The 25,093-nt window shown below is 41.7% G+C and overlaps 1 protein-coding gene across 11 annotated transcripts in view; it reads left to right on the top strand.

The window, feature by feature from the left end:
- CNKSR2 (connector enhancer of kinase suppressor of Ras 2) overlaps positions 1-25,093 on the top strand; it is a 547,735-nt gene that overhangs the window by 179,569 nt on the left and 343,073 nt on the right. For 7 of the 11 annotated variants that reach the window (XM_077294613.1, XM_077294618.1, XM_077294612.1 and 4 more), the window contains exon 9: positions 154-222. The exons of the other annotated variants lie outside the window; for them this stretch is intronic. In XM_077294613.1, coding sequence (XP_077150728.1) covers positions 154-222 — 69 coding nt within the window. The remainder of the gene's footprint in view (positions 1-153; positions 223-25,093) is intronic. 11 annotated transcript variants of the gene reach the window in all.

Here is a 25,093-nt window from a genome sequence, read left to right as displayed (position 1 = left end):
TCAGTGTGGAATCGCTATACAGTGACGCAATAAAACTAGCATGATGTAGGTGCCTGGTTTGCTTTAAGAAATCTTACCGTTTGCCATTGAAAATATATCATCTAGAGTAACCTTAATTAAGTCCTCACTTAAAGCATTCTGGTTATTTAACAGTCCCCGGCTGATAGATGCAAGAAGATCCATGCCGGTGATGAAGTGATTCAAGTCAACCATCAGACAGTGGTATGTATTCTGCATCTCAAATATCATCTTATGGATAGCGGAGCATGTCCTGCAAGCAAAAACTGTTCTCCACATTCATCTGATAGAAATGTCCTTATCATGATAAGTTCAGCTTGATCTGAATCACTGATGCTAAAAGGATTAATTTACCGTAATTGCTGCACTACAGTGTCTTTATATGTGCAGCTAGACACGGTCATCATCAGCAAAGGATAACATAAGTGTATGAATGAATAACTGTGCCGTAACGCAAGTGTAATATCAAGCGTAGAGGTAGGTTTACACTCCCTGACAGCGGCCGTTTAAGCGACTGACAAATGGCTGCATGTACATTGATTGGCGGTTGTTTACTGGCCTGCTTAAACAGGCCAACTATGCTTTCGTATGCACAGAACGATTGTTATTTTGATTGTTCTGGGTGCTTATTATCATTGTTCTTAGCAGCTCATTTTCTATATACTTAAAAATCATTTCACTCTCCAGTGAATGCTTTCCTCGCTTTTTGGGTGATTGGAAGCCTGTTTAGTCCGGGTGATAATTAATTATAAACGCACCCTTAATTTGTATATATGAGATTACAAGCATGGCTTTACATATTAGCCAGTGACTTTTATACAAGCTTGCAGGCAGTTAACACCCAAGGGCAGGTTGGCTCCACCATGTCTGGTTCTGAGATTCTAAATCATTTGCATATATTCTATATTATTGGTCACTCTGCTTTGGAGATGTCCTACAATCTTTTGTCAGAGTAGCAGTTTATTTTTATTCATTTTTTAAGGACATTTACCTATACATATTAGAGAGCAATGTCTTCCTACTACTTTTCTCATTTATAGACTGACGTGTTCTTTTATGCTGCAATGTTTCTCAAGGATGAGTAAAAAGAGCCTGGTTTCAGAAACAAGGTCTTCAGAACTTCTGACAATGGTAGGACTAATGGGATAAGCGTGACTATAGGACATTTTATGATGAGTTGGAGAATTCAACAAATTCTTTTGAGGATATGTAGAAAATTCAAGCCTTATATCTCAATTGACTTTTTTTTCATATCCCTAACTGATGTGTACTGTCAAAACTTAAAGGAGTTGTCCAGGATATCTGACTGGCAAAGGTGGCGGGTGTAGCACCTTTACCAATCAGTATTTTCTGGTGTCTGCAGCAGCCAGAAGTGCACAGCTGTATAGTGGCTGGGTACTACACATCTGCCCCCTATTTAAATCAAATGGGGGGTCACATTTGTAGTGCCTGGCTGCAGCCCCTATACAGTTGACAGAGCTGTGCTGTGCAGCTCCACAACTGATCACTTCCCACTGCTGCCAGCACTGGGAACAGCCTCACTGATCAGATATTGGTGACCAATCAAAAGGAAAGACCATCAATGTAAAAGTCCTAGAAATCTCCTCTAGTCTCATGGATAAACAGGATTCCTAGTGCCCTATCTATCTATCTATCTATCTATCTATCTATCTATCTATCTATCTATCTATCTATCTAATATCTATCTCTCCATCTTATTCCTGTATCCAAAGTTGAGGATTATTTTTAGTAAGCTTCCAAATTCAAGCTAGTTTAATTCAACAGCATGGTGCAAAGTTTTATTTTGCTCATGTGTCCACATATTGCAGTTAGGAACTTGTAATGTATCTTCTCCCCCCCAAGGCTTCGCTTGATTCATTTTCAGAACATCCATTTAATGTAACTAGTACTGATGTGGGCATGTAAAGTGCTGTAGAGCGATAATCGCGACCAATCTGCTGTCCGGTTGCGCTCTGGCACCTTAACAGACAAGGGGTGTTGCACTCCTAGTTTGCTGTAGGGTGTGGGGTGCATCACAATCACTTGTAGGCCACAGGCCTCCACTGCTCCCAACTTTCCATCCTCAGGAGCCATTTCACACCATGCATGGGACACCATGGTTTCTTCAACAGTCAAACTTTAACTTAGCAGTCCAGGTTCAGCAGGTGGGTACAGATGGGATAGGGCACAGAAATGTAGAATTCCTTCCTCCTTGGCACAACTCCTTTTCTGTTCTGTCACATGTTCATTCAGGGCTACCTATCAGCCCCAAGCCTGCTGACTCCATCAGCCCCGGACTCTTGTTGTCCACTCTTGCAGTGCACCCGGAATCGGCCACCTGCCTCTCATGTAACTTGATATCCACCGACCTTGTGACGTCTGAAGACCAGGCCCGCTCCATGGTACCTGACCTGAGCCCTAGGCTCCAGATTCTGTTGAAAAACGTCCATCAGGCATCTCCATTTGGCTTCCCAGTACCCTGAATGTTTATCACATGCTGCCCCTAACAACCCACCACTACACCTGTACTTGAACCCACTCCACACTTCACTAGCTGACCCTGAACTTGCTCTAACAATGAAGTGCCCCCCTTTCATATGAGCACTAGTGCACACCAGTGGGGCTAACCCTAACCTTAACCACTTCCTATCTACTTTCTAACCTGTTCTATATACTGTCTTAAGCTTACCCTTATGCTATATTCACATTATGCATTAACACCTTATATCCTCTACACCAACCATAATACATTGTATCACGTCACGTTAGACACATGTTACTTCACATATAAAACCGCACGACGGTATTCACACAGCGCGTCTGTTGTCTTCCGGGGCAGAAACAGGGTAAAGGTACGTTCACACTAGGTGACTTTACAACGATAACGATAGCGATCCGTGACGTTGCAGCGTCCTGGATAGCGATATCGTTGAGTTTGACACGCAGCAGCGATCAGGATCCTGCTGTGATATTGCTGGTCGTTGCTGAAAGTTCAGAACTTTATTTGGTCGTTAGATCGTCGTGTATCGTCGTGTTTGACAGCCAAAGCAACGATGCCAGCGATGTTTTACTGTGGTAACCAGGGTAAAAATCGGGTTACTAAGCGCAGGGCCGCGCTTAGTAACCCGATGTTTACCCTGGTTACCATTGTAAATGTAAAAAAAACAAACAGTACATACTCACCTTCTGCTGTCTGTCACACGTCCCTCGCAGTCTGCTTCCCGCACTGACTGTGAGTGCTGGCCGTATAAGGCACAGCGGTGACATCACCGCTGTGCTCTGCTTTTACTTTACGGCCAGCACTCAGTCAGTGCGGGAAGCAGACGGCGAGGGACGTGTGACAGACAGCAGAAGGTGAGTATGTACTGTTTGTTTTTTTACATTTACAATGGTAACCAGGGTAAACATCGGGTTACTAAGCGCGGCCCTGCGCTTAGTAACCCGATGTTTACCCTGGTTACCCGGGGACCTCGGCATCGTTGGTCGCTGGAGAGCTGTCTGTGTGACAGCTCTCCAGCGACCAAACAGCGACGCTGCAGCGATCGGCATCGTTGTCGATATCGCTGCAGCGTTGTTTAGTGTGAAGGTACCTTAAGACAGCCCACATCCTTACAGGCACAGTGATTGTTATACTGTAGACTGGACTGCAAAATTTCAGGAATCACTCTGCTGTCAAATAGAGGAGAATCTTACGCTTTTGAGTTTGTGACCGCCAGCACTTATCACATTAGGTAGACCTTCTGAAAGGGAAGTAAGGGAACTCCAAGCTGCAATTCTTTTTGGTTGTTCTATTTAATCCTTATATTGCAGCTCTCTAAATATTGTTTCTCTAGCACAATCATTAGCACTTATGTCTGAAGGAAGGCAGTGGTCCAGCAGTGATATTGATGTGCCCACAGGGCAGTGGGGTACTCGGTACGGGTCCGGTCGCAAAGGGGGATGTCACGGTGGCTGCGACCTGGTCCGTGGCCCTGGGCATCAACGTTAAAGGGGGTTAAATGTTCAAAGTTTGTCGTGACGCCACCTGTGGGGTTCGGTCAATTGGGGGACCGACACTGCATTAGAGGGGTCCCCTGGGGGATGTTGCAGCAGCCCAGATGTTACACTTCCCACAGGTCAAGCGGGGTCCCCAGGGGTCCAATGGTGTGTGGCGTAGATGGTGTAGCCGGTGAATAAATGGAGGAGACGGGTTTTAAGTCTTTACCTGGTTTACTTGTGGGTGACAGGCCACAGTCCAGGGCACTGGCAACAGGTGAATAAGTAGTCCTGAGACAAGTGTAATCCCCTTAGCAGGTGAGGTAGGAGTCTTCCACTCTGCGCTCACTGTCTCTGAGGTCCTTGCTGCCACTAAGTGTCCTAAACAAAGTCCTTATTTGCTCTCCTATCCAGGGACAGGTACCCGTATGGCAGGCAGCTTGAGCTGTGCCTATTGGGGTCCTTTCACAGTGACTCCTGGCTCCAAGGTACTGCTGTTCCACAGGTAGATATGGGCAAAGTCCCTGTAATTCTCTGCCCTACGGTTCTGCTCTGTGTCTTATAGTCCATAAAAGCCTCGGGTTCCCGATACCCAGCTACTGCGCTCTGACTTCCTGGAGGCCTTCCTAGTCCCCTCCTAGAGTCCTGTATTTCCACTGTGCTCCGTCCCTGTCTGTCCTCGCACACAGACTGTCTGTACTCACGGAACTAACTCCTCCTCCAAACCAGGATCTTTATCCAGGGAAGCTGCCCTAAAACAGGGTTTTGAGCTCCCCCTCCTGGATTTGGAAGGTGTTGTGTGTGTCAAAACCTACCAAAGGGAATCTCACTTGTCTCCAGACATAGCACTACCCTCCCCGAAAGGAAGGCAGCACTACTGTGGTACCTGAACTCCTGGGGTGCCACAATATTGTTTCCTAACTTTGTAACATCAGGTAGTACCCATGTATGCATACATAGCCATGAAGATAATAAGAGTTAAATGTTACCAGATTTATGGATGTTCTCATTTTATGAATGTTAATTTTAAAAACTAAATGAGGGCGCCGCGCTATATGTTAATTTTAGGTCTTCCCTTCTTTCCAGCATCTCTTATTACAGGGAGAACAATTCATGGCTAAATGTACTCTGATGAGCCCTTTATGTTAGTGGTGCTTGCCAGCTTCAAATGAGAGATATTGACTATGAATTTGTGAAAGTCTTATACCAGTGTATAACATAATTGCGTTTTTTAGTATGTGCATATATTAGTTTTTCGGCGAACCTTTCACTTCTAATATACTGGTTTTTGGCCATTTTTTGCATATTGCCATTGATTTATAATGGTTTTGACAAGCACCAAGCCCATTATAATCTTTCTATGCAGTATTTTCTGCTGCTAATCACCTGACAGGCACCTATCCATGCAATGTCATCAGTGCTTCTCACCACCCAATGCAGAACTGACAGGTGCCAGAGAAAACCCTTATTAACCATATCATAGTGACCTATTTTATTCTTGCCTTTTTTCTCATTTTAAATTAATATTAAACAATATTACTAATTGTTTTTTTTTTATATATATATATATATATATATATATATATATATATATATATATATATATATATATATATATATGTATGTTGGGGCATTGTAAGAGAACTTGTCATTGGGTTTATGCTATACTCACCAAGGTCAGTATAAATTACCAATGGGTGCCCTGACCTTATCTCATCTAGTTTTGTCATGTCTAAAGGCCCCGTCTCACATAGCGAGATCGCTAGCGAGATCGCTGCTGAGTCACAAGTTTTGTGACGCAACAGCGACCTCCATAGCGATCTCGCTATGTGTGACACGTACCAGCGATCAGGCCCCTGCTGCGAGATCGCTGGTCGTGTCGGAATGGCCTGGACCTTTTTTTGGTCGTTGAGGCCCCGCTGACATTGCTGAATCGGTGTGTGTGACACCGATCCAGCGATGTCTTCACTGGTAACCAGGGTAAACATCGGGTTACTAAGCGCAGGGCCGCGCTTAGTAACCCGATGTTTACCCTGGTTACCAGCGTAAATGTAAAAAAAAACAAACAATACATACTCGCCTTCTGATGTCCGTCAGGTCCCTTGCCGTCTGCTTCCTGCTCTCACTGACTGCCGGCCGTACAGTGAGAAGTGAGAGCACAGCGGTGACGTCACCGCTGCCTCTGCTCTCAGTGTACGGCGGCTCAGTCAGTCAGAGCAGGAAGCAGACGGCAAGGGACCTGGACACCGAAAGGCGAGTATGTACTGTTTGTTTTTTTTGGTAACCAGGGTAAACATCGGGTTACTAAGCGCGGCCCTGCGCTTAGTAACCCGATGTTTACCCTGGTTACCCGGGTGCTGCAGGGGGACTTCGGCATCGTTGAAGACAGTTTCAACGATGCCGAACTCGTTCCCCTGATCGTTGGTCGCTGGGGAGAGCGGTCTGTGTGACAGCTCCCCAGCGACCACACAGCGACTTACCAACGATCACGGCCAGGTCATATCGCTGGTCGTGATCGTTGGTAAATCGCTAAGTGAGACGGGGCCTTAACACAACAACCTAGTTTCATATAATTAACTTGCCTGGGGGCACAAGTCCACTTCCAGTTACTCCCCGCCATCCTTACCTTTACTGACAGGTCTCTACTTATTTGTTTAGTGATAGCGCTCCATCAATCCAACTTAACTGGGCAACGAGAAGTCAGACGGGATCTGCTTGGAGAAAGGTCTATGAGCCTGGCACTTATTAGAACTACGCATTCAGTTAGCTACCGACCGCAGTACTTCATAATAGTTATGGTTCAGTTTATATAGAGCACATGTGGCTACTATGTGCTGCCCATTGTGGGGGTAGTATGAATCTGCCTACAAGCTCTGATTTAAATGCAAGTAAAAATGACTGATTTAGGTATAGGGTCATGGAAATACATATGTAAATATATATGTAATCTAAATTTCTGTGTAATTTGTATGATAAGTTGATCTATTCATTGGTCCAGATGATCTATATGGACAGGCTCTGACTGGCCCACCGGGTGGCTGGTAAATTCCCTGGTGGGCCCCTGAGCAGCAGTGGGATTCCCAACAACCCCTACGTGAGCAGTGGTTGGCACAATACACCAATTTACCATGTACAGACAAAAACAGCATTGCAAAATTCTTTTAACAAACATTTTAAGTCTAATATTGTATATAAGCTGAGATAAGTCTGTGGACAAGGGTCAGGTAATATTGCATGTAGCTGAACAGTGCACCCTTAAAGTCAATGTTACTGATGGGCCTTTGACACCCCAGTCCAATACTGTGTATGGATATAGCCTTGGCAAAGGATATTTCACATCAGTCTTCCCAAAAAATAATTCCCGGGAACGTAGGATGAATGTCAGCTAAATCTCTGTCTCCGCTGTTGCATGAACAGATTAGACAAAAGACTGCTGAAGCTTTATTCACTTGGCTGTGTACTTTCTAGCTGGCTCACTGTATTTACCATAGCAGGAATATAGGAACACAGGAAATCTCAGTCAACTTTAATTATCTACTCCATTCCGGTCAAACATAATAACGGGGTATTCACTGTCAGCGGCGTCATTTATGGAATAATGGTCAGAGGTTGGCACAAAAAAATACCTGTAATTTTCGAGAGGAAGCAAAATGACTTGTTCATGGGCTGTTTTGACTGAAACAACACAGTAATAAACTTCAATCACCAGTAACGCAGTAGGTCCGAAACAGTATGAAGTAATTTTAATAATGTGTTTTTTAATATAGTGCCCCAAATGCACTTGCTCATTGGTATATACTGTATAAAGAAATGTATCTTGTTTGATGGCGAATAGAAGATAGTCGTTAAGGTTGAGAGAACAGGTATCTAAGTAAAAGTCTCAATAGTAAAAGGAAACTATTCTGGAAAAAAAATTTGTTTTGATCTTGTTTACATTTGAGAAGACCTTCTCTCTGTAAAAGTTTTATGTGCATGAATCGACCGGCACATTAAATAACTGCCGATCAGTAAACCCAAATAGCCTGGTTACGCAGGTGGACTGCAGTAAACTATTTTCAATGAATGATCTGTAATCTTGTTTTCACAGGATAATGCTGACAGCGATGATCTTTTGTGCAGCGCAAAGTTGAATTCACCCAATGAAAGAGCACTTTGCTTGTTCATCATGTGATAAGCAGCCTGTTTATGCTGCAAGATGATCAAGATTAACACTCTTTCATGATTATCTTGCAGTCTAAAGCTTTGCATAAAATTTTATAGGCAATGCTAACTGCAAAATAAGTATGCAAAACAGCTCTCATCCATTAACAAAGAAAATTGCTCTTGGGACCTAGTTGGACCATTCGTGCAAATAATTCCTAGAGGGAAACCACAAGGCCGGTTTCACACGTCAGTGGCTCCGGTACGTGTGGTGACAGTTTCCTCATGTACCGGAGACACTGACACACGTAGACACATTAAAATCAATGTGTCTCTGCAGATGTCAGTGTGTTTTCACGGACCGTGTGTCCGTGTGCAAAACACGGAGACATGTCAGTGTTCGTGGGAGCGCACGGATCACACGGACCCATTAAAGTCAATGGTTGCGTGTAAACACGTACCGCACAGGGATGCTGTCCGTGTGCTTTTTTTAAAGTCATAGGGTTAAAATTGAAACAAATTGTTTCAGCACACGGACAGCAAACACGGACGATAAACACGGACAGCACACGGCTGATAAACACGGACACATGGACAGCACACGGATGATAAACACGGACACATGGATAGCACACGGATGACACACGGATGGCCTACGTGCACACACGGACACGGATAGCTCCGGGACCGTTTCTTCCGGTACCGGAAATATCTGGGCATGTGAGACTGGCCTAAGAGATAAACCAGTAGTTAAAATGCCTTCAAATCAGATAAGATGTGCAGTAGCTTTTGGTTGTTTGATTGCAGTGAATTGAAACATCTGTTTAGTAGACAAGTACGGTGACACATTGTTGATGTGGGTGACATAATATTTTTGAGGTCTGCGGATTTTTCCACAGCGGATTTGAGAAATCCGCAGGTAAAAGGCACTGCGTTTTACCTGCAGATTTACCACGGATTCCACCTGCAGTTTTACACCTGCGGTTTTCTATAATGGAGCAGGTGTAAACCGCTGTAGAATCCGCACAAAGAATTGACATGCTGCGGAATGTAAACCGCTGCGTTTCCGCGCTTTTTTTTCCACAGCATGGGCACAGCGGTTTCTGTGTTCCATAGGTTTACATGGTGCTGTAAACTCATGGAAAACTGCTGAGGACCCGCAGCTGCGGATCCGCAGCAAAATCCGCAACGTGTGCGCATAGCCTTATAGGTCACTGGTGGCCAAACAGTGGATTTCTAAATGGGTCTCAGAGTGAAGATGGGTGTATCTAAAAGTTACACCAGCATGCAAAAAAATGTACTGTAGTTGTGTCCTCCAAACTTAACATACTCCTGTTTCTCTCTTTTTATTTACTTGGGACACATTTTAGTAATGTTTCTCAAACATTTTTACCATAAACAAAGTACATTTTAATCAGTAGATTTTGGAATAATAATTTTCACAATTAATTGTACCGAGATAATCATATATGTGTAATGTCTGTCTGACCGTACAGGAGCATGGTCTGATCATATCACAGCTCCTGGGCAGGAGAGTAATTTTGTTTGTGTTTTTATGGTTTTTTTCTATGGATTTAGCTGCCACATACTGTATCTATAGACTCCGGTAACAGGATAATATTGTTTTTTTCCTGAGTTTACTGATTGATGAGTCCAGAGCTTTCTATGTCTGAGGCCCTCATACACATTAGACTGTCAGCCGACCCCCACCAATATCGATAGGTTCAGCTAACACTCTATGTATGGGGATATCGGGCAACTAATCGTCAGAGATGTTGATTTGACATGTCTGATTTCGGACTGATGCTCTCTTTGTTTCTCCCAGAGATACAGTAAACCGCTGGCAAACGTGTGTCTGTCGGCGGCTTTTCCATACAGAACACAGCAACACTCTCTCGTCTGGGAGATGTAAGGGTATGTGTCCACGTTCAGGATTGCATCAGAATTTGGTCAGTATTTTACATCAGTATTTGTAGCCAAAACCAGGAGTGGAACAAATAGAGGAAAAGTATAATAGAAACACATGCACCACTTCTGCATTTATCACCCACTCCTGGTTTTGGCTACAAATACTGATGTAAAGTTCTGACCAAATCCTGATGCAATCCTGAACGTGGACACATACCCTAAGAGGTGTATTGTTGGCTTAATCTTCTGGTAGACTCTCTTTTGTTCACAATAATGATTTAATGACAAGGATATGGATGTAGAAAAGATTGACCAGGCTTTCTATTTTTTTGGTGTAATTTTACTTTCTTATTGTGCGGAAACTGAAAATTGTCATGCATTAATAAATTTGTCACGGAAAGGGCAAAACCACAAAAATGTTGCAAGATAATTGATGCCATAACATCCTCAATATGTCTTTGAAATGAAACTTTGCTTGAATATAGGAACTGCTCCAGTGTGAACTTGAACATGTTAGACTGTGACATCCCAAGATCTTCCTGGGTTTTGTATTAGAAATTAAGAGTGAGGGAGGTACGTAATGGTTGATGGTTGTTGAAAGTCACATCACAACCAAGACAGTATGAGAAACTGTGTGGTTTCCCTGGACAACCTTTCTGCTTTACTTCAGTTCTGGCTGGTCAATTTTATTAATGTGGTATCATGCAAACCGCAGAAGCAATTTAAGAGGATATTAATTGCTGACAGCACTGTCTAGGAAAATTTTCTATGTGAAAGGCTTTTCTTTTCTCTGAATACATTTTATAGAGCAGCGTTCCTTTATGAGCAGACCACGGTACAAATTCGGACAGTGATACTAGCTGTCCGGACCCAGACCATAGCTCATAGACCACACTCCTAAAATAAATCTATCATGGCAGGTCATAGTGGAGTTATCAATGGGGCCTGTTATACAAGATCCTGGGAGTTGGACATGGGAAGCTGCAGCCCCTTATTCGGAAGTAGACTCAAGAGTGGTATTTTTTTAATAGGTTGGCTGATGCAGCACACAGGAATATACCTATTACCACAAAATGTAAAGAAAAGTACACACCAAAAAATTATATTAGCCAAGTGGCCCTACGGTCAAGCCATAAAGTGATTTGGCTACAGTAGTCACATAAATGATAGAAATCACATTGGGACTGCTTTTGTAAATGAGCGTGGATCACCAGAATGCTAGTGCTGGGATAGTGTCTGATACAATGCTATAGCCTAATCTTTTTTTTTGTTAGAACATTCCGTAACATTTGCCAATTTGTGAGAAATTCCATAAAATTCCTCTAAAATTTATTTCAAGCATGCATCCAGCTGTACAATATTTCAAAAGCACAAAAGCATAATGTCCCATTGACTTGTGACCATGTGACTTGTGTTAAGGACTTAATTGATCTTCAGAGATAATTAAGTGTAGATGTTGTAAAGTTGGAAAGGTTCCCTATTGTTGACCATACATGTCTAGAGTTTATAGTAATTGATTTCTTGAGTAAAGCTCTCTTGAGTTCTTGACCAAGTGCATTGGAAAGTTAGTTATTACAGAACTTAACTTGTTACATCACATTACACCATTAAGTGGCTGCATTTACCTCGCTCTACAGGAACTAACATTTTACATTTAGCCTTTGTAATATGTTCTATATTTTGGATTACATGTTCTTTCCAGCTAAGTGCAGACTTTTAGGTGGCCAACACAAATTGTACAAGTCAAATTACAGTATTCCGAATTTTTTAAACTTACATGTGACAGGTTGAAAGCTCTGTACTATAATTTTAGAGAATTTCTAAAAGCTTTCATGTTGTAATTTATATTATATTATATACATGATACTAAAACCATTTCATATGTTTGCTTTAAACACTTGACACTTTGGCAAAAGTTGATGTGTTGGCTATTTACTCAAATATATGTTTACGACATCAGTGGAACGCTCAAAAGCAATACCATCAGTCTGTAATACATTTTATGAAGAGAGTTCCTTAAACTGATGTTTCGACCAGCTTTTTTATCTTAGTGACTGAAACAAAATAGACTGTTTCTTTTTCATTTTTTTTTACTAACCAGCAAGGCCTTAGACACAATGTACCATCATAGCCTGGATACCATAGACCATTTAAATGTGCGGACAACTTAGTGAAACCACACTTTTTCTCCTGGTATATCGCTTTACTATCATTTGAGACCAGTCCTATATTATGTACGGATAACTCTTGTTCGGTCTCATCTGTATTGTTCTTATAATCATTCAGTGGTATATAAACAGTATGCTCATCAATAGATTACTACTGAGATGTCCCATCATCCACATCTCAAAAACCGCAGCCTTATACCCCTATATATTTCGAATACATCAATGCCCCCAGAAGCAATGGCATGGGTTCAAATAGCGGGCTAAGTGTACTCTGCATAAATCATATATACTCATCTGGGTCCGCAGGATATCTCTCTGGGAAACCCTTCAGTTCAGGCATACTTGTCACCTGAAATCCTCATTTTCATATTGTTGCATGGTTCCATGTTGCTATAATGTCTCCTGACGCGTTTCCTCACACTGATTCATCAGGGGATAATGACATTTTCAAAGTGAGCAGAACTGGCGCGCTCCTCTAGTTACCGGTCTTAAATGCACTACGGCGCCGTATTTCCGGACGCCAAAAGTCATCATTTCCGGGATGCACCAATCTGCGCCAATCTGGCTACATCGCCCTGGTTGCTGGAACACAAGCAATACAGCATGAACCGCTGGCGTCACTTCCGGTATTGCAGCGCCTCACCGCTTGGAGATTCAGAGCGCATGCGCCTTTCTGGCAGCATTGTGCCTGATTCACTGAGAAGTGATCGGTGTATCGTGGACCACACACCTATTTGCAGTTAATGAGTGCGCTCATCATGAACTAACTATGCTGCGCCTTACATTCACGTCCATTAGGGCATACGAATAGCGTCTGTGCCATAGGTAGTTCGAATATGAAGGAAGTGGATTACCTTCCACTCCGGCCATATTAGGACATGTACAGGTTTGTATTAATTCTTGAATCCACCTTTATTTTATATATACATCTTGGATAGAGAACCAAGCCAATCCAATAGTCCTATTACACTCACTAACTGCAAATAGGTGTGTGTGGTCCACGATACACCGATCACTTCTAAGTGAATCAGGCACAATGCTGCCAGAAAGGCACATGCGCTCTGAATCTCCAAGCGGTGAGGCGCTCCAATACTGGAAGTGACGCCAGCGGTTCATGCTGTATCGCTTGCGTTCCAGCAACCAGGGCGATGTAGCCAGATTGGCGCATGCGCCGTGCATCCCGGAAATGATGACTTTTGGCATCCAGAAATACGGCGCCGCAGTGCATTTAAGACAGGTAACTAGGGGAGCGTGCCAGCTCTGCTCACTTTGAAAATTTAATTATCCCCTGATGAATCAGAGTGAGGAAACGCGTCGGGAGACATTATACCAACATGGAACCGTGCAACAATATGAAAATGAGGATTGCCGGTGACAAGTATGCCTGAACTGAAGGGTTTCCCCAGAGAGATATCCTGCAGACCCAGATGAGTATATATGATTTATGCAGAGTACACTTAGCCCGCTATTTGAACCCATGCCATTGCTTCTGGGGGCATTGATGTATTCGAAATATATAGGAATATAAGGCTGCGGTTTTTGAGATGTGGCTGATAGGACATCTCAGTAGTAATCTATTGATGAGCATACTGTTTATATACCACTGAATGATTATAAGAACAATACAGATGAGACCGAACGAGAGTTATCCGTATATAATATAGGACTGGTCTCAAATGATAGTAAAGCGATATGCCAGGAGAAAAAGTGTGGTTTCACTAAGTTGTCCGCACATTTAAATGGTCTATGGTATCCAGGCTATGATGGTACATTGTGTCTACATCTAAGAATATTGAGACATGGATATTTCATAAAAGGTTTCTACGATATATGAATACTTGAGCAAGAATCCCGAACACTGGTAAATTCCAAATGTGGAGATAATACCCTAAGTAATACATTCGGTGGTATCTGTGGTTTCTCTACTTACTTTGTTTTTATATTTTTTTCACGTTTTATGCACTTAGCACTTTGACACTGCACTTTGTACATATACGGTTATATGGTAGTTTTTTTTTTAAATAACTCAGTAAAAGTTATGTTTTAAACAATGTAATGTTATCCGTTGCTACTCCATTTTCATTTTTTTTTACCCAAACTATCCTGCAAGTGTACTTTCTTGTAACTGGTGATGAATTAAATCCACCCAATACATTTCTGCACCGTTTTTACATTCAACATCTCTATTCTGTGTCATGTAGCATCATTTTATACCGGTAATGTATACATTTAAAGAGGGTTCTCTTTTTGAAGCTGCCTGAAGGATGGGATCACTAGAAAATAAAAAACAAATGCACTGATTCATTAGACCAGTGTTTTGCACTTCAATCTTGTTGTCCATTACTCAAACACCACCTTCTCAATCCTCATGTTTCCCCTTGTAAAATAATAACCTCTACACTCGCCTCCAGTGCTAGTGCTGTTCCAGCGGTGTCAGCACCGGTTCTCCATAGGATCGTGTTCCATTGTTATGTCACATGATCCCTGTGGCCAATCAGCGCTGGCTTCACTCACCCTGCCTTCTGACAAATCAGATACATCCAAAGGAAATCAGAGCTACTACTGCTGTCTTACTTCCTCCTGATGTTATTGATTCATCTGAAGGTGGGGAGAGAGAAGCCAGCACTGATGGACCGCAGCGATTACGTGACATAAGAATGAGACTCCATGCCTGGGAGAACCAGTGCTGACACTGGAACAGCTTCGGCATCTGAGGGGATTATCAGGGATATTATTTTACAAGTGGGAAACATGAGGATTGAAAAGGGGTTGTTTGGTTCTAGCATATTTTATGCCGTTTTTGTGGCATAAATTACAAATTTGATGTGTGGGCTTCTCTGCATCTTGTCCTGTCCCTGCTTTGCCATTTTGGCCGGGCTGGCCCAAGCAGGGGTAAAATGGCAAAAGGCACAATATTTAAACTTGATTGATCATTTTTGATATGCACACACATTTTTAGCTACTTCAAGTAGTTTTATGCCAGGAAACTGGCAAAACTCCTTGAGGAATTGTGACCGAAATGTTAGTTCTCACACTAAACCCCTGCCATTCCATTGATGCTGCTTTGGTGGTTTCTGACAGGACAGTAGGTACTTTGGTGTAGGGTAAATAAAAAGGCTTTCCATTTTTCAATACCGGTGTAACAGGTCGGAATATACCCCGTCCCAGACTATGCCCAGGGTTAAAGTGGTCTAGGCCAGAGTATACCCCGAGTATATTCTAGCCTAGGCTAAGCTATACCCCTACAAGCCCGAATAGTGATGTGTTTTTCCTACTCGCCCACCCAAATCACATACTAGTTGCCCTGTGTATTGAGACCTTTAGGGCAGGGACACACTGCGACTTTGTATGCGATTGTTGCATGCAAATTTTTATCCCTGGCCTTAAACTAGCAAGTCCTTGCTACAATATAAACGTTTAAAGGCAAACACTGATAATAACATTAAAATGATCATTCTTATTTTCAAGATAAAGTGCATGTTCTGTTGTTGACTGCAGATTGAAGCTTGCAGGATATGTCAACCAATCCATGGAGTCTCCGACTTTTGTGTGGATGACAGTGTCGCAATTCAACAGATTAGCTGTGGCCATGATCTCTGCATCAGGTGCCCATCTACTGTCAGTGTAATGCAACTCCTCCAACACATTCTATAAGTGAAGCCCTACTTTCTGCCTTTGTAATCATTCTGTAGAACAACTACAGCAGGAAAAACACACCAATATTCGGGCTTTGAGGGGTATAGTTTAGACTAGGCTAGAATATACCCAGGGTATACTCTGGCCTAGGCCACTTTAACCCCGGGCATAGTCTGGGACGCGGTATATTCTGGCCTGTTACACCCGGGGTGCAAACCGTCTTTTTTTTTTTTTTCCCTCTTAACAACTTATGTTGTCACCTGACTGCTGAGGCCACTGATTGGCTGCAAGGTCAGATTACTGATGGACTGGACATTATCGTTTCTGGCGTTAAGACCTTGCAGTCAATCAGTGGTCTCAGGAGTTAGGTCACTGATGGACAGTTTGGCATCACTTCTGGTCCCTGTGGTGCCTTGGCATGCACCGCTAAAGTGGCAGTGATTGGCAGCGGTAACACTGATTTCTTTATTGTATAATTTGTCTGGACTCTGGCAGCTTTTGAAAAAGTTCAGGAAAACCCTTTTAAAGGGTTGTTGTGAGGGCAATGCGGTTAGCCATTAAGAAAGCACAAAAATTGTCTCAAATTTGCTGTACCTTGCTGGGCTTGTTAGACATTTTCCAGCTTCTCTGGCCTCTTGTCTCTGAAACATACTGTATATTATAGTGATTTAAAATGTATTTGCTAACTAATAATCATTTTACAAATCCTCATGTGCAATAGTGTAGTTGGTTGAGAAAAGAATCTTAAGAAAACCAGAATTGATTTGGTTGACCCCATACAGTACATGCCGCTTCCTTACACAATTTGCCGCACAGTTCTGGTGCTTTGTGCCTAGCACATCTCCCCATTGCGTGGTTTAGTTAATTCTTACGGTCGGAAGCGCTTCTAGCTGGCACAGATCATTGCATGTGCAGTGTTGTAGTGTGTCTTGGGCCTTATTTTTAGTGCAGGTTTATGTTGTCCTGTAGATGAAAGTGTAAATAATTACCGTAGTCCAGTTTTTCTTTTTTCACTGACTCTGATGACCTGGCTTCTGTATCCTGAGAATAACGTAATCAGTTTTTTGCATATACCCTGAGCTGTGAGCATTTGTTGAAGTGTGCATCAGCACATTGGTCTCATTTAGTTTATTTTCCCCCAGGGTGGGAGCATGTACAGTTCTGTAGATAACCTGCCATTTTATTTTGTGCTCACTTGGGCTTTCATGCAGAAATCCCGCTACTATGAAAAGCACAGCATTATCTCTTACTCCGATGTGACTGTCAATGCTCACAGGAAAAAAACCTTCTCACTATACTCAATGTGGGACTGAATATTCTTTATTTACAGGTAAAAATGATTATTTAAATTAGTTATTTTTTAAAAATCTTTCTTTATATTTTCATTTGATGTTTTATAGTGCTTTTATTCTGCCATTACTTTTAAAAGGGGTTATGATATTGGAGTATTCTCTATCCTTACACTTTATTAGAATTATTGCTATGATGGACATCTGAATGGTCACCATGAAATTCTAGATCCCCCTTCCAGTGACGACTGAAGGGCACATACATACCAGTAGCTCCAATGGCTCCTGGGATATAGGAGATGGCTGTGAAAAAGATGCCCCCATTATCTTCCAAAATTGGAATAAAGGATACAGGGGCAGCACGGTGGCTCAGTGGTTAGCACAGCAGCCTTGCAGCGCTGGAGTCCTGGGTTCAAATCCCACCAAGGACAACATCTGCAAGGAGTTTGTATGTTCTCCCCGTGTTTGCGTGGGTTTCCTCGGGTTCTCTGGTTTCCTCCCACATTCCAAAGACATACTGATAGGGAATTTAGATTGTGAGCCTCATCGGGGACAGCGATGATAATGTGTGCAAACTGCAAAGCGCTGCGGAATATGTTAGCGCTATATAAATAAAATATTATTTTTATTATTATTATTCTCTTTTATGTGACAGCAAAAGGAGGGAAAAATGGTGAAAGTGCTGCCTTTTAATTTTTATCAACTCTCTTCCTGTCACCTAGGAATAGTTGGGATAGCGGTAGAGTTTCTTGTAGAGGAGACTTTTAGGATGTCAATACCCCATATACGGTTACACCCACATTTATCAGGAAAATGCATTGAAAACTTCGTAGAGTGCATCTGCCTTTATATTCTAGTGGAGGTCACAGCACCTAAAATCACAGCCCTCAACATATATCTATGGCATGTCTTTATTCTCGGTGTTCTTTTTTCAGCATGGGCACAGTGGGTAATATCACCATCTGAACTGCATTTCTAATATTAAAGCAACATTAACATTGGTAAAAATAAATGTAATTATGCCATTCCTACCTATCATCCCGATTTTATTTCTTATTACAATCAAAATAAAGCAATATGTTACTAAGTCTGTTTGGTGAATCCAAAGACTTCAGTCATGTCCCCACTGTCTTCTATTCTGTGTGTAACATATGACAGCCGACTGCACATGGAGCCTCTCCCACTAGTCTGACTACAATAGTAGACAAAGATTAAGCCCTAGCCTCTGATACCTGCTGGCCAAAAATGTTGAGCAAAAAGTGTGTTACTGCAAGAAGCTTTCAGGAGCCCTCAGAACATCCTGCAGGCTGGTGGCCATTGAGCAATCGGGAAAGTTCCTTAAAGGGGATTTGTCACGGGGTTTTGCCACATAATCAGAGAACTCCATAATGTAAAGACAGAGACCCTAATTCCGGTGATGACACTTACTGCTCTGCTTGCTGTAGTTTTGATAAAATCACAGTTTTATCAGCAAGAGATTATCACTGGAGGACTAGTTAATCTGCTGCCATGTAGTCTTCCATATTCATGAGCTTTCTTTAAGCGCATCCCCACCTCTGATTGCAGCATTTTTCACTGCTCAGATCAAAAGCTGCCAATCAGTGATGTGGGCGGGTTTAAATAGAGCACAGCATTCAGAGAACTGCTAGATCTTCAGCAGAGAAAACAGTGACTTTATCAAAACTGTATCAAGCAGCTCAGTAAGTGACACATCAGTGGAATCCGGGTCTCTGCCCCTACATCCTGCTGCTCTCAGATGGGATAGTAAAAACCCAGGGACAGATTCCCTTTAACTGGTAATACTATTAATGGCATAGAAGCACATCTAACTTACATCGATGAATTTCACATCATTTAGTCACATTTATTATTACTGTATATTACCCAGACGGTCCAGAAATGCAATATCTATACTATCTGACAGGTTTGTATTTTTCTGGTTTATAAACCATTTACGGTATATATTTTGTTGCTATAGGAAGGAATGTGATGGTGGAAAGCTTGAGCAAATGTCAGATTATAAATGAAATGTAAATGTTTTTGCTACTTTGTTGACTTTATTGCTCATCTAAATTAACCTAAATGTACTCCAGTTGTGTGTGTGTGTCTTCGTGAGACATAATTCTTTCCAATTAAAAACATTCTATCAGTCTTGCTGGATAGTAAGCAGATAGAGCGCTCGCTAAATGAGGTAATTTAGAATTATCCACATGCATTATTCATTTGTCACCTACCTATAGTCTGTCAGGAAATAACACGCATAAACAAAAAGATAAGGCACTTTTTTTTCTTTTTTGCCAAGTGTGTTTTATGATTACAGGCACAGCGAGATTAGCGCTCGGAGAATTGTGTGCAGCTCTGTCATGTCATAGCTTGGTTCAGCAGATTTCCATATAAACCTAGTTATTTGTCTGCCAGAAATAAGACAATCCTTATTTTAAAAACTGTTCTGCAGCAAATAAATCGGCCAGATGAACCTGTAATTTGCACTCCTATCGGGATGAAAATGTCCCAAGCACTTGTGGGCAACTGGTTACCTAAGGTATCCCAGCTCCTCTGAATTAGGCAGCGTCTGTCCACTGGTTTTACTGGTGATCACTCACTCATGTGATAGGTAAGTACAAAGTACAAGTGGTATTAACTTATTACAATGAGTTGGGACAGAAGTGTATCTAGGTTTTTTGCCATCCGGGGCAAGAATTCAGTTTGGCGCCCCCCACAAGCACATATGGGATTTGCACACTTAGGGTATGTGCACACGTTGCAGATTTGCCTGCTTACCTGCAGTGGATTGGCCGCTGCAGATTCGCAGCACTTTTCCATCAGGTTTACAGTACCATGTAAACCTATGGAAAACCAAATCCTCAGTGCCCATGGTGCAGAAAATACAGCGCGGAAACACTGAGGTTTATTTTCCGCAGCATGTCAATTCTTTGTGCAGATTCCGCAGCGGTTTACACCTGCTCCTCAATAGGAATCCGCAGGTGTAAAAACGCATGTGAAATCCGCACAAAAAATGCTGCAAATCCACGCACTGCATTTTACCTGCGGATTTTACAAAAACCTGAGCAGAAAAATCCACACAGAAATACGCAACGTGGTCACATAGCCTAAGTCATGTGCCATCGAGCTGCTCGCCCTAATTCAATGTTCAGTGAAAAACTGAGAGAAGCAGGTAGAGAAGCTCGTTGTCACGTAACAACGCGAGTATGAAAATCGCATATGAGTGAAGCGGCCATGTGATGTCTGCTGGAACAAGCAAGCAGAGCTGAATCCTGACAGTGAGGATATTACACACTGTTACGATTGGCTGCAGGGCTTCATTATAATTAATGGATGCATTCAGGTTTGAGATGAAAATCTGCAGTCACTATAGGTGGCTGCAGGCTTCGCAGTTCTCACAGCGCATGCACTACACACTTTTAGGATTCTCCCTTGCACAAGTATATGATTTGGAAACTCCTGGCTACATTCCAGCTAGACATGTTCGGCCTCAATCAATTAATTTTCATTGAGTGAGGCCATGAATGTCTAGTCAGCACGTGACCACATGTATGCAAATCTCTGGTACCAGAGAATCCTTACAGCATGCAGTGTGCACTGTGGCAATTCAGAAGTCTGCAGTCACATAGAATGGCTGCAGACTCATCACAAACTGGGACAACCCCTTTTAATATTTATAACATAGATAAAAATATGAGAATTAGTCAGAATCGGAAAAAACATTTTTTTACATTGTTACCTGATACATGACGTAGTCTCTGGAGCCATTCTCTTTCTTTTCTTCTTCATTTTGTCCAGACACCATGAGTTTCCTACTCCACAGCCTACTGCAGACTTCCATCTTCTCCGGTCTTGTACAGCACATCCCAACACGACACCCTTAAAGATAGCAGTGTCATTATAATGCTCCCAAATAAAAAAATATTTGCCCTATGCTGAGCGCCTGAATAAATAATTGCCCCTCACTATATTCCCTGCTCAAAATATGACCCCACACTGTCCCTCTTAAGGTACATGCTCTCCACGCTGCTCCCTCCTTTCCATACTGGACCACCTCTTCACACTGTTCACACACTGAGTCCCACCAATAGGGCCCAGTCTCTAAACTGTGCCCCCTCAGTACAACCCCCTTGGTATACTGTCACCTCCTGGCTGTACACTTACTGTTCCCACATGCTACACCGCCCAAACTACTCAGTCTCTATTCTGTGGCCACTCACAATTTTTCCCCCATACTGTCTCATTGCACATTTGCCCCCTCCCTCCTCATACATTTACCTTCTCACTTTCCATACTGCCTCTTCACACATCCCTCTGACTCCCCATACTGTGTCCATACCCATCCCATTACCCTCCATACTGTGTCCTCATACATTTTCCCCTCGCTCCTCTTACTATCTGCACTCATAACACCACTCACCATACTGTGTATGCACCCTTCCCCCATACATGCCCCCATCTCATACCTTTCTCCTCATATTCTCTCTTCAAATTTATCCTGCTTCCCATATTGTCTGCACCTGTCACTTCCTTGCTCCCCAAATTTGTGTCCTCAAATACCCAGTTACACAAAATCTCACCCAGCCTTGTTATAGTAAATACCCCCATTACAGTAAACCTACCCCACTTTTTGTGGCAAAACATTGATTGTAGTCAATACATGTACAGGATTAATATTACATTACGCAAAACTTTTGAGACATTTTAAGCTCTTTATGCCAGAACACTGGCATAAAAGTTTGGATGAATCGGGGTCATTATCTTAACTCAACTGACTTGAAGGTAAGTAAGGGGATTGTGAGATTAAAAAAATAAAAAATAAAAATGTAATAATGTCCCACAAAAAATTTTCAGCACCTTTAGTAAAACAAAAAAAGTGGTGGCTTGGTCCATTTATCTATGGAGTTGGACCAATGCTTTGAGAATACCTTTACGCTGTTAATTGCCATCACAGTCTCAGTAGATAGGAGAATATTAGTAGATAAGTTACTATTTTACATTTTATTAATTTTAGGAGCAAATATCACATTGTATGCAGCACAGCTGCAGAATCAGCATCTTTCCACTCTAATTCTGTATTTCTCATGTTGTTTGCTGTAACTCTCTAGAAAGCGATCATTCTATTACAATGGCTTTTCCTTTCTTTTATGATTTTTGCTGAGTAGGCTTCCTATTGTTCATAGGTGAAATCATTTTCAGTTTTACTCTTGTAGGTGAAATTATGTATCCGGGTCTCTGTTTCTTTATATAATATAATTCGCATTTTTTTACATATTTTTATTTGCATAGCTTCAGTTACTACTGTGCTGTATAGTACCATACATACTCTTAGCCCAGATATTTCTTCATATGGTTGGGTAAAGATTATGTATACTGTTACATAAAATTATAACTAAAATTAAAAATGTTATATTTATATCTATTTATAATTTAAATTTTAGATTTTACTTATGGTAATTGTGTATATGTTAATACTACTAACTAACCTGATCTACTCTGACTCTCTGGCATCCTTTAAATTTTGTAACTTGGACCAAATTGAGAAATCTGTGAATTGCATACAGTATGTGTTTTACCTATGTTATTCACGAATAGAACAAGCTGCCATTTGGCACTATGAGCTTTTGGTGAGTTTTTGATGTTGCAGAATTTCTGCACCTATTATGTAAATTAGGTTACTTTCATTTTTTCATTACATTTTTGTATGCGTTTTTTAACATGCGTTTTTATCGCTTTTTGACACTGCAGTTTTTCTCTCTTGTTGGTGTGTCATTCTTTAAATAAAGCTGCTTTGCTTTTGATTTTTCTTTTTATTTGTCTTAAACAAAACTTTATTAATACACTTGCAGATTACATGCATTTTTCTATGTGTTTCCGCACTAAAAACGCATATGCGCTTTTAACCTCCAGATTTTCCACACCTAATGCAATCCTATGTGGAATATCTGCCTATAAAACTTGAAATTGACATGTTGCGGATTCAAAACGCCCACCGCAGGTCAGTTTATGCTGAGTAAAAAGGACAGTGGGAATGAGGTTTCTATAAATCCCATCCACATTTGCTGAAAATGTAATATGCTGTGAGAATGTGCCGCATCGAAAACCCACTAAAAGCTCATCGTGGGAACACAGACTTAAAGTTTCTGGTGCCACTCTCAAATCCATGTTTTTTAAAGGGAATATGTCACCTCATTTTAGCCCTATAAACTGCGGCCCCCGCTATCAGGGCGTATGTACAGCATTCTGTAATGCTGTAGATAAGCCCCCGATGTAACCTGAAAGATAAGAAAAACAAGTTAGATTATTCTCACCCAGGGGCGGTCCCGGTCCGGTCTCAGTCCACATATGATGATGTCCTCTTCCTTGCTTCTGTCGTGGCTCCTGTGCAGGTGTACTGATTTGCCCTGTTGAGGGCAGAGCAAAGTACTGCAGTGCGCAGGTGCCCGGCCTCTCTGACCTTTCCCAGCGCCTGCGCTCTGCAGTACTTTGCTCTGCCCTCAACAGGGCAGATAAAGTATATCTGCACAGAAGCCGTGACAGGAAGCAAAGAAGAGGACGTCTTCGTATAAAGATGGGAGATGCCGGACCCGGACCGCAACGCCCATCGGACCGCACCACATCGGACCGCCACTGGTTGAGTATAATCTAACTTGTTTTTCTTATCTTTCAGGTTACATAGGGGGCTTATGTACAGCATTACCGAATGCTGTAGATAAGCCCCGATGGCGGTTTATAGGGCCAAAATGAGATGACAGATTCCCTTTAAGTACCATCTGTGTGCAAAAATAAAAAATGTAGAGACGTGTAATTTTTTAATCAAAAACACATACAAGTCTGTGGCTGTGTGGGCAGTACGTTTGCTGTCCATTGTTGACATTGCAATGGATAGAAGCTTTTGTAATTTATTTTTGCACACAGGAAAGTCGCATATGAAACAAAGTCCATAAAAACAGAGCATTTTTATTCACGGACTGTGGGGAAAAAAATTGTGGCATTAGTGATTTTTTTTTTTTTTTTGTAATGTGGAGAAACTCATACAGATTATGGCTGTAATTCATTTTACAGTTCACCGTGAACGAAGATAATGTCTTCACTTAAAATCCTAATGGCTTATTATGGTTTTTGAATGTGTCAGTGAAAAAAAGCTCTGTTCATGGTTTTTTTGAGAAGTTGTCCTAAAAATATAAAAAATAAAGATGGCAACTTTGACACAGAGATGAAAATCTAATTAAAAACACTGAAGAAACGCAAACCATTATTTTGGATACATGAAAAGTCAGACGTCTGAATGAGGTGTTAAGAACATTAAGAAAGTGGGCAGAAAGAAGGGGTATAAGGGAACCTGTCAGGTCCTCCATGCCCTTCAACACATCAGCCTTTGTGTATTTTTTGCTAAATTCCCAGCCTAACCAGCCCTTTATCCTGTTGGTCACCTAAACACGTTTAAAATAATTATTCATAAGCTCCATTTTTTCCTATGGTAATCAGGCCTTTGGTTAGTCGATAGGATTTTAGTTACCTTGTGCATGCTCCATGGCTTTCTTCAGATACGTAAATGCTTTTTTTTTTTCAACATACACTACCATTCAAAAGTTTAGGGTCACCCAGATAATTTTATGTTTTCCATGAAAACTCATACTTTTATTAATCAAATGAGTTGCCAAATGAATTGAAAATCTAGTCCAGATATTGACAAGGTTAAAAAAAAAAATTTTTTATTTGAAATAATAATTTTCTCCTTCAAACTTTGCATTCGTCAAAGAATGCTCCCTTTGCAGCAATTACAGCATTGCAGACCTTTGGCATTCTAGCAGTTAATTTTCTGAGGTAATCTGGAGAAATTTCACCCCATGCTTCCAGAAGCCCCTCCCAGAAGTTAAATAGTTCTTGCATAATTTGGAGGTGTGCGTTGGGTTATTGTCCTGTTGTAGGATGAAATTGGCTCCAATCAAGCTC

This window comes from Ranitomeya variabilis, chromosome 3 (assembly GCF_051348905.1).
Source record: "Ranitomeya variabilis isolate aRanVar5 chromosome 3, aRanVar5.hap1, whole genome shotgun sequence".
Taxonomy (NCBI): Eukaryota; Metazoa; Chordata; class Amphibia; order Anura; family Dendrobatidae; genus Ranitomeya; species Ranitomeya variabilis.
Note: the sequence above shows the minus strand (reverse complement) of the source record. Positions and strands in the feature narration are given on the sequence as shown.